Source organism: Sprattus sprattus (assembly GCF_963457725.1).
Source record: "Sprattus sprattus genome assembly, chromosome: 10".
Lineage (NCBI taxonomy): Eukaryota > Metazoa > Chordata > Actinopteri > Clupeiformes > Clupeidae > Sprattus > Sprattus sprattus.
This window is the reverse complement of record NC_137908.1, coordinates 13,532,904-13,543,449: the sequence shown is the minus strand read 5'-3', so window position 1 is coordinate 13,543,449 and position 10,546 is coordinate 13,532,904. Positions and strand designations below refer to the sequence as shown.

The 10,546-nt window shown below is 41.6% G+C and overlaps 1 protein-coding gene across 1 annotated transcript; it reads left to right on the top strand.

Annotated features, from left to right (window-relative positions):
* Nucleotides 1-3,670: 3,670 nt before the first annotated feature.
* Nucleotides 3,671-8,881, top strand: pfdn5 (prefoldin 5). Its single transcript, XM_080845448.1, has 6 exons — nucleotides 3,671-3,775; nucleotides 4,224-4,326; nucleotides 4,979-5,010; nucleotides 5,149-5,223; nucleotides 7,703-7,808; nucleotides 8,359-8,881. Exons 1-6 carry the CDS (start codon nucleotides 3,707-3,709, stop codon nucleotides 8,436-8,438), a joined length of 465 nt encoding a protein of 154 aa, XP_080701574.1. The 5' UTR covers nucleotides 3,671-3,706; the 3' UTR covers nucleotides 8,439-8,881.
* Nucleotides 8,882-10,546: the final 1,665 nt, after the last annotated feature.

Sequence of the window (10,546 nt, the reverse complement as noted above, 5' to 3'; positions counted from 1 at the left end):
CTGAAGCGACGCTGAAGCCTCATGCCTGCAACGACTGCTGAATGAGTTTAATAAATCATAATCACTACAGAAGTGCTCCTTCTGAGGAGACGCAGCTGCAAATGCAAAGCCCCCTACAGCTGGACGCGTTCCCAGCGCCCCCCGAACAATCCACCACACCATGCTAGACCGGAGTACAGCAGAGCAGACGAGTGAATTGGATTACAGTGAAAGTCACTCACCTGGCCAAAGGATTAGTCACCTCCTCCAGTTCATAATCCCTTCAGAAATCAAAGCACAGGGGCCAAATGAGAGTTCACGATCAAAACCCCAAATGGAAAAACAGAAATGAAACACAGCAATGTGAAGGGTTGTTGAAAAGTGCCTGTTCTTCCTGCTGGTGCTGTGTTTGGGAGGCTCTCTGCAGGGCGAACACGCTGCCAGAGCTCTTACTGTCACCCGGGCAGGAACTCTCCTGTTCTTAAGTCCAGACTTGTTCGGTTGCCTTGAGCACTGGGTTTTTTCTCTCCTCCTTTTTCTTCCCCCTTCAAGGCTCAGTATCTCCTCCAGCCCGGTTGCCCACACAAGCGCTGTGCTCCTCCACAGATTCCCTTCCTGTAAATCTGCATACTTAACCTAACATTGGGAATTCTGCTATTCAGGCTACATCCAGGGCATATTTGTTCTGAGGCATACCCCTGTATACACTATCACTTTTAAAGCTTGGTAGGATTTCACACATCTATGAAGCTGAGATAAGAGCCATGTCTGTCTGCCCTTACCAATGTTTAGCCAATATCTATCAAAAATAATGTACACACTTTAAAGTAGAGACAACATCTGAAAAGTTTGTGAAGTATATTACTTCACCTTTGAGCCCTTGGGCTTGATTGGACCTTGAGGCCTTGACCCACTCAATGTGAAACAGCAGCACTGTTTTTTAGTGGGAATTCTATCTTTGTGAAATTAAAGGGGTAGATTCAAATACTCTGGACTGACTCTGTCAAAGAAAAATAAGCAATTGAGGTACAAGGACCAGGGTAAGATAAATGTCAGACCTTGTCCTTGGCCTTTCAAACGAGCGCTAGCATGCATATGGGGAAACAACTATTTGGTATTCTCCCTCCAGCAAGCCCCCTTCCTGATATTCTGCTTCATAATTACCTATTTTAGTCTGTACCTTCTTATCAACTGCCACTCATTTCCATTTTAAAATGATTTTCAATGGCCCTTAGGCCTGATGTGTGATGGCTAATTTTGTGGCGTCTGTTTGCGAGAAATGAGTGATAATGGCACTGTGATGTTTCCCCCCCCCCCCCCCCCTCCCTCAAGGATCTTTTTTAATCATTACCCATCTGAACTTTTACCACCACCCTCTCCCGACACATAAACCCCCATGCTTTGCATAAAATAAAGGGTCCCCATGATGACATTGTGTACTGGAGGCATATCCAATAGCAGCTGACTCTCTCTTCACTGGGATGGATCAGCTAAAGTTCTAGCCCAGCTCTGAAACAAGCCCGGCGCAGCGTTGGAATAGACTTGCCGTATATCAGGTCTGGTGCGCATGTGATCAAATCAGCACTATCACATTGGCTACATTACATTAGTAACAGGCAAGATACTCTTCAAGATGCTATGTGTACATACACAAAGACTAAAATGAAAAAAGTTTTGCCACAGCATCACAAAGACATTTGTTTTTTACTGGAGGGAACTTAGTTTGAGAGCAGTAACATGAGACCTTTAAGACCATACCTTATGTTTATTAAGCATTCACTTGTGTTCCTTTTCAACCCTGCAGCCCATACATTCCTCAGCTGCTTGAGCTAATCATGTAAACATACAAAATGAATATATATGTAGTGTAAGATGTGAAGATGAAATAACACTACAGAATGGTGATTTATTTTTTTACAGAAGTACAGTCATTTAATCATTGTAAAGGAAAGAGAAACCATCAACACTATACACAAAAATTCTCTAACCTCTCTTCCTAATCATATACAGTTGGGCACGTGAATGAATGCATACACCTCTTCACTTTAAATGACACAGTACTCTTTTGCAACATGAATTACACATTTTCAGTTTATTTATGAATTAAAGGTTCACCTACATTCTCACCTTTCCAGGCACAGTGGAGTCCTCAGTGTTTGAACTGTCTTCAAAACACAATTGATAGCATGTCAAGTAGTGAGAGGTCATCAGCATTAACTGCCCTGACTGTGAGGAAGTACAATATGGACACAGCTATGCAGAGGTCCTTAGGGTCGGCTGTGGGCCATTTATCTTATTGTAAGCTCTCCTCAGTGGGGGGTCTGAACTGTGAAGTCCCCTTATGGAGGGATGAGGAGGTTATTAACCAATGTTGTTTCAAATTGAAAACGAAATGAAATAATTTGGTTTGTTAGCATCTTGATATTGGGTCTTATGCTTCCACCTGCATTAGCTTTGATAGATTTGAGTTTGTTCCCTCAGGTTTGAGGTAATTTTAAAAGCCCTCAAAAGTGACTTCATGGCATGTTGATAGTGCAGTACATAATCAGAATTGGAAGGACTTGCTATGACATTATTTGTCCAACAGTTGAAAACAAAGAAGACTACAAATTAAGATAATGCTGTCATGATCTGGACACCTATATCCAGCATGTTCCTGAAACCTATGGAAGAATATGGACATTTTTAAAAATGTTTATCAGTATGAATGTTGTATAAAGCTTGTGACAACCAGAATAACTAGTTGCTAAGGAGAAGACGCAATAAACTCTACAACTAACTATATGCTAGAGTGTGATTTAGAAATGGGTAGGCATACAGCTAAAGCAAGTTTATATATATTTTAATAGAATTCTAAACTTTTACAGTGAGGAGAGGTTGGCCTAAATGGCCTACTTCAAGACGTTTTTTGATAAAACAGTTTTGAGTAACTTTTGAGTGTGTGTGTGTGTTTGTGTGTGGTACACTCCAGATTTTCAATCACAGCCTGCTGTTTAGACACACGTGACTGTGAACGCAAACTGGCAGGGGCTTGATTTGGTGAATTTATGTTTAGATGCCTCCACTTATTTATTTAATTACACTACTCGAACACCTGTTGCAAATGTACAGAGTGATTTATCACCGTCCTGAGGCTATGCTATGTTGCTATATGCCTGTTTCATTAGTTTAAGACCCTTTCAACGAGACACATTCATGACAGCTAGGCAAGCATGAGAAGTATGTAACCTTATCCAGAGGTGACATACCTAACCAGGGAGTACCTCAGTCATAATTCAGGTAAAGGAGAAAGTAAAACGAATGTGTAATAGCAGGGGTCTTTTCAAAGGTTGGGTAATTGTTTGTGTACAAAATACATTTTGTGTCCCAAGGGTCCTCTGTCATTCTACAGTGCCACTGTGTTGCTGTGCGCGCAGGATCAAAGTAGTCATTATACCTAATAGGGCCCACGCCCTTCTTCTTCAGACATGTTCGTGCAGCTGCACTCTAGTCTAAAGGTTTGTCAGGTATAAAAACGACATAATGAACGCCTTGCAAATAACGCATGCTAGTTAGTACTCAGTTAAATCAAAGCCATGTCGCCCCTAAATCCTTTGAATACATATCTGATCAAAAAGCCCCATCATTAATATTCTTCTGTATGCCAACTTTTAATTTGGAAAGAAGAGCAACTTAATGTGCTTCCCGGAAGTACAACAAGCTCTACCGTTGTCCGGCGCATTGTAACATGACGGCAGTGAATCTCACAGAATTGGCTCTCCCTCAGCTTGAGGGGCTGAAAAATCAGCTAGATCAGGTAGGTTGTTTAAAATGTCATCGTTCGCTATAAAATATGTATTTTGTAGTCAGTCATAACTGTGACCTCTCACACATGACGAGTGTTTTGTGTCTAACGTTAGCTATCCTGGCTAGCTAGCAGTTAGCTCGCTCACTAAGGAGTGGTTCACACAGTTACGTGCATTTTCTTAATAAGATAATTACTTGCTTAGAATTTCAATACCAAACAGTTGACTGTAAGTACTTGAGAATTAGTTTCCTCGTCGAGATGACGATTGAGGGTGTCGGATGTCGTCCGTTCACATTCAACACTGGTGAATTGTTGGTGTGTGCTCGTCCACATGGTACTGGACAGATCTCCACGCCCCTAGGAAACAGCCCAAAGACCGTGCTCTAGCTCTTCACTTGATGTCTGACTACCTTATTTTGACTGGATTCTACGTTAATGTATGTTAAATGAATTGCAGGAGACAGAGTTCCTGACGTCTTCTATTGCACAGCTTAAGGTTGTGCAAACGAAGTATGTAGAGGCTAAGGACAGTTTAAGTGTACTCAACAAGACCAACAAAGGTAAGTAAAATGTGTGGCCGAGACCATAAAGCAAACCCCTCCTTCAGAGGATCAGACGTACTCTGCATTATAATTAGCTCCTACTTGCAGTCTGTTGTGCTCCAGCAAGACCAGATATGACTTTGGCATTGCATACTAAATGTGTACCTTTAGGGTCTAATCGTTAAAGTTTGGTTGTGAGTTACGGCGTAATTCGTCGCAAACAAGGCTGGCTTTACATCAAATAGGCTACTCTGTTTACAACTTAATGAGCGCACCACTCACCACTGCACAGCGCTGCTATTCTGAGCTCTGCGTCGATTATAGAAATATCAAACTGTGTTTACCCTCTAATTATTCCAGCACGCGTTCATTAGCTGTACGGAAACAATCAAGCTGGGTTAGCAGAGGCCTTTATAGTCTGACCACCTCCTGTTTGAATTTTTCTAATCTAAGCTTGAAGTTTTAAGTTAGAATTTGTGTCCCAGTAAGCATTTATATATTTTTTGGATTGATTATCATTCATTTTATAAGCTGCTTTAACAAAGTGTTGCTTTAAACAGTTTGGAAATCCCTGATATCCCCTTTTAATGGGGAGAGCAAACTATGGCATCTTTACCTTTTGTGGGAATGTGCAAATCTGTCTGACTCCAAGGTATTCTGTTCTCCACAGGAAAAGAACTACTTGTTCCTCTCACAAGCTCTGTATCCTTTTCTTTTTGGCGATGGCTACTAGCCATGGGCTGATAGAGGCTCAAAACTCAGTCCCTGCCCAATGAATGAATGAATGAATGAATGAATTTTAGATGTTCTGTGTGAAATCCTTGACACACGTGTATTTAGATGTATGTGCCTGGAACGCTGAATGATGTGGACAACGTAATGGTTGATGTGGGAACTGGTTATTACGTAGAAAAGGTAAGATTTTTATATTTACACCAATGCACATGCAGTCTCTGTAAATTAAGCTCTGGATAAAGTCAGCTGTTACAAAATATTGTGGTCGTTTTCTTACTTTGAAACGGCAGGCTTCACTTTTTGTCCACAAAAAGCATGAGGGGAAGTTAAGACCCCTTACATTTCTCCTTAATTGGTTGCCTTGTGCTGGCAAGCCCCTTAATTATCCAAGGATCCGTGCTCAAATCTCTATAAATATTTTTTCCCCCTATATAAACGTCTCAGTTTTATATCCGATGAATAGTTTCAGCTATCAGAGGGATGGAATGTGCAATTTCAAAGGAAATAGAAAAGTACTACCACTTAATGGCTCTCTCAGCCTGACCAAATGTAAGACTTTTATTTTGTCAGCCAAACTTTCTGTGGAGAGCCAAAGATACACTATATGGGCATAAGTATGTGGGCGCTAATTAGTAGGGTAAGCTGCTTGAGTCACACCCGTTGTTAACAGGCAGATAAATACTTCTGCAATCTCTATTTGCAGTAGTGTGGGAGCTCAAAGACTCCAGGTATGGCACTGCCATTTGATGCTGTCTTACAAATAAGTCTGTTTGGGCAAATGACTACCCTGGAATATTTTCCCCTGGTACATTTCTAGTGCTGTTCAGAAGCATCTGCAGGTGAGGCTGCACAAGAAAGACTTACAGTGGGGAAAATAAGTATTTGAACCGCTACCGATTTTGCAAGTTTGGCCACTTGCAAAGAAATTTGTGATCTAGAATTGTATTGGTAGGTGTATTTTAACAGTGAGCAAACAGAATATCAACAAAAAAAAATCAGAAAACTGCATTTTATCACATTTATGACTTTATTTGCATTTGATGCAAAAAATAAGTATTTGAACCCCCAAGCAAACAGCAAGAATTCTGGCTCACAATGACCAGTTATGTGTCCAAGAAGCACACAGATTAGTCCTCATTAGGTCTAACAAGGTACACCTGATCTCAACTGGTGACGTTTATAAAAGAAACCTGTCCAAAGAATCATACTTCACACCTTCAACCTCACCACCATGGGCAAGACCAAAGAGTTGTCCAAGGACGTCAGAGATAAGATTGTAGACCTGCACAAGGCTGGAATGGGCTACAAAACCATTGGCAAGCAGCTTGGTGAGAAGCAGACAACTATTGGTGCGATTATTCGTAAATGGAAGCAACCCCAAACAAATGTTAATCGCTCTAGGTCTGGGGCTCCATGCAAGATATCCCCTTGTGCGGTATCAGTGATCATTCGAAAGGTGCAGAATAACCCCAGAACTACACAGGGGGAGCTTGTGAATGATCTCAAGGCACCTGGGACCACAGTCACCAAGAAAACCACTGGCAACACACCACGCCGTCATTTTTTTTTAAGTACTGCAGAACTCGCAAGGTCCCCCTGCTCAAGGAAGCGCATGTACAGGGCCATCTGAAGTTTGCCATTGCACACTTGAATGATTCTAAGGAGGATTAGGAGACAGAATGTTGTCAGATGATGCCAAAATCAAGCTCTTTGGCAACAACTCCACTTGCTGTGTTTGACAGGGGGGGAATGCTGAATATGACCCCAAGAGTACATCATACCCACCATCAAGCATTGAGGTGGAAACATTATGCTTTGGGGCTGTTTCTCTGCCAAGGGTACAGGATGACTCCACCGCATCAAGGGGACCATGGATGGGGCCATGTAACGTGGAATATTGGGCTTGAACCTCATTCCCTCATTCCCTCCCATTGAAAACACAACCTTAAAGATTTGGAGAGGATCTGCAAAGAGGAGTGGACCAAAATCCCTCCTGAGATGTGTGTAAACCTGGTGACCAACTACAAGAAACGTCTGACATCTGTGCTTGCCAACAAGGGTTATTCCACCAAGTACTAAGTCATTTTTGTCAGTCAGTTATGCTAGGGGTTCAAATACTTATTTTTTGCATCAAATGCAAATAAAGTCATAAATGTTATAAAAGACATTTTTCTGGATTTTTTTTTGTTGATATTCTGTTTCTCACTGTTAATATACACCTACCATTACAATTATAGATCACACATTTATTTGCAAGTGGCCAAACTTGTGAAATCGCCAGGGGTTCAAATACTTATTTCCCCACTGTATTTGTGTGTGGCACACAAAGATAATTTTTCCAAGGTAGCAATAGTCACTACCAACTCCCAGACTGCCACAGGAAGCAATGTCAGTGAGGGTTCTATATGAGATTTGTAACGTGTGTTCCCATTGCAACGTCAGCGCGGGTACTACATGTTGGGAGTTTTGTAACGTGTGTTCCCATAGCAGAGGCACCCAAGCCTCACCATACGTGTTGCAAAGCATCAGCTGGGGTGGTGTGATGCCCACAAACATTGGGCTCTGTGAAAGTTCAAAGGTGCATCAGCAGCATCATGTCATTTATATGAATAACAAGTGGTGTGTGTGTGTGTGTGTGTGTGTGTGTTTGTGCCCTCAGAATGTAGATGACACCAAAGACTTCTTCAAACGAAAAATCGACTTTCTCACCAAGCAGATAGAGAAAATTCAGCCGGCACTGCAGGAGAAACATTCCATGAAGCAAGGTGATTACACACACACACACACACACACATAAACACGTGCACGCACGGTTTAAATTAACTATACATTTTTTAAGTTATATCATAGGCAGATGCATTATATAATCCATTGGTATTTATGTGAGTTATAAACGGTTTTAATGTTCTAATGAAAGTAGATATTGTTGTATATACCATGCCTCATAACTTTGTTCACTCATGTAAACTTGCGTAAATCAACTTCCTGAGTCATCAGAGGCTGGTGTATAATATCACATGTTGCTGTGCAAGTTGCATTTTACAGTCTAAGTGCAAGTATGGCTTCTATCAGCATACAGTTATTTAAGAGTTATGCTGAACTAATTATTAGATTTTTTAAGTATTGTGTGGTTGATATGGAAACTGTGAAACTTAAAAGATAATTTACTACATACTCAGGCTCTGATGCACCTGAGTGTGTGAAGTGTCACATTGGTTTTCGTTTATCTGTACCCCATTAAGCAGTACTGCATTTACTTCCCGATCTTCACTAAGCTTATATGGAAACTGTGTTTTTTTTTTTTCTTCTTTACAGCGGTGGTTGAAGTCATGAGTATGAAACTACAGCAGTTACACAGCCAACAGCCATCGACAACGGCAACCATCAAGGCATAGGACACACAATCACCTCGCACTCAACACCATACTCACGTATAGCAGATGATGGAGCACACACCCTCACAGACCGGTCTTTTTGCCAAACAAGGTTCTCAGCAGTAGAACATATCTGAATCGCTAAACTGTCAGAGCTGTTGAGTGAACACACAGCAGTGCTAAGTGTTAGGACATGTACATACTCGCGCACACTCACACTCACTCACTCACTCAAACACACACACACACACACACGACTCTCAGACATAACCCAAACCTGTGTGACCTCTGCAAGCCCAGCGTAGAGGCCCCCAGGTGGCCCTGGACTGTCAACATGTTCTCTGTGTGTGTGTGCGCAAGTAAGAGACTCGTCTAGTCCTGAGGATTGTCTCTGTTTGTTATGTGATTCCAACATATTTGCATAACTTCACAAATAAATTAATAAAAGTACTTTAAATGTCAAAGTGATATAAAGCCCATATTTTACTTGCTCTATTTAAAACATGACAAGGTCTGTTGTGAGATAGTATGACTAGTTTTTTTTACCCCACCCTGTTGCTTTGGTTAAGAAAAAAAAAAAAAAAAAAAAAACTACTATCTGCTTTAACCCATTAGCTACAAAATGTAATAGACAGTCCCTCCAGGATCTTGTGAGGGTTGGTTAAGATTGTCGCAGCCAGACTTGACTGAATTGGCTATAGGAATTCTCTAAAATTGCTGTGAGTTTTTATAGAATGATTGATTGCTTTTGTACTGCCCCCTTGTGGGCATTTTTTTCCTGTTTCCCTGAGCAACGAGTTACACCAAGGCGGGGCCCAAAACGCATGAGAACCCTAAACAATGAACTACTGGTCAAATGATGTATGGCAGTGCTCTTACAGCATAGTAGCCTGTAACTAACCTATTTGGTGATAAGTTAATAGCCTACTTTGTAGTTGCATAATATGGTTAGGATATACTGTTAAGTCTCTTAGATGGGATGGCTAGATATTCTGAATACAACGGACATGCACCTAACATGCATCAGATTATGGTGCTCTCCAGGTAACAAGATACTGACTTTTTTACCTGCCAATTTATTGGAACCCTCAACAGTTTTGCACCTTTCGTGATCTGATAAACATTGGCTCAATGGATTTAATGTAAATTCTTGATTTAAGGTCAACCTCTTATGTGTGGCTCAGGTGGCTTGCACTGCCCCCTCACAGTAAGGTCATGGGTTTGATTCCTGCATGGGGTGCTGTTGGCTCTGGGGGGCAGGTCCTCCCCAGACCTTAAGTGCTCAGGTGGGCTATCTCCCGGGCTTTTCTGTGTGGAGTTTACATGTTCTCCCTGTGTTCATAAGGGGTTTCCTTCTCTAAGAACCCCAACAGAAAAACATGCAAAAAGAACAGAACACTCCTGACCGAGACGGAGCGCTGAGAAGCTGCCTACTGCTCCTGGAGGGTTCTGGAGGATGGGTTAAAAGCAGAGAGTGAATTCACCCCACCTCAGGCCTGCGTGTGTGTGTCGCCTCCATATATAACACGTGTGTGTTGCAGTGAATCGCTTGTGCAATAAAACTGACAAATTCAGCCTTGTTTGGTGTAGAACCTCCACAGTTATCTCTTGCCTCCAGGACTTTCAGTGAATTTAAGTGCAAGTCTCACCATACTCCGGTTGAAGGACAACCAGTCATCCACATGTTGAATATTTTATATGAGTTTATACCATAGAAGCTCTATGTCGACTAGGAAAGTGTGAAGTAGAGCACATAGGCGGTGCCTACCGGGTTTACTTTCATCATTTCTCTGATGTCGAGCTTCACAAATGAACTGAAAATGTTGGACATACACTGCCACTCCGTGGAGTTTTGTGGTAGTGCAGTGGTATTGTCTGGATTTGCTACTTCGGGGTGGATGCAGGCTCAGCAGCCCCTCTACATCAACCCTCCTGTCCTACCTGTCATTCTTAGACTTCTTAGGATGTTTCAAAGATAAGTTGAGTTTCACAAATAACCATGTATTTAATTGTACAGAAAATATACTAATGTATTTTGTTTGTTGTACAATTAAACACATGGTTATTTGTGAAACTCATTATATATACAGCCGTGGAAAAAAATAAGAGACCACTTCAAAATTATCAGT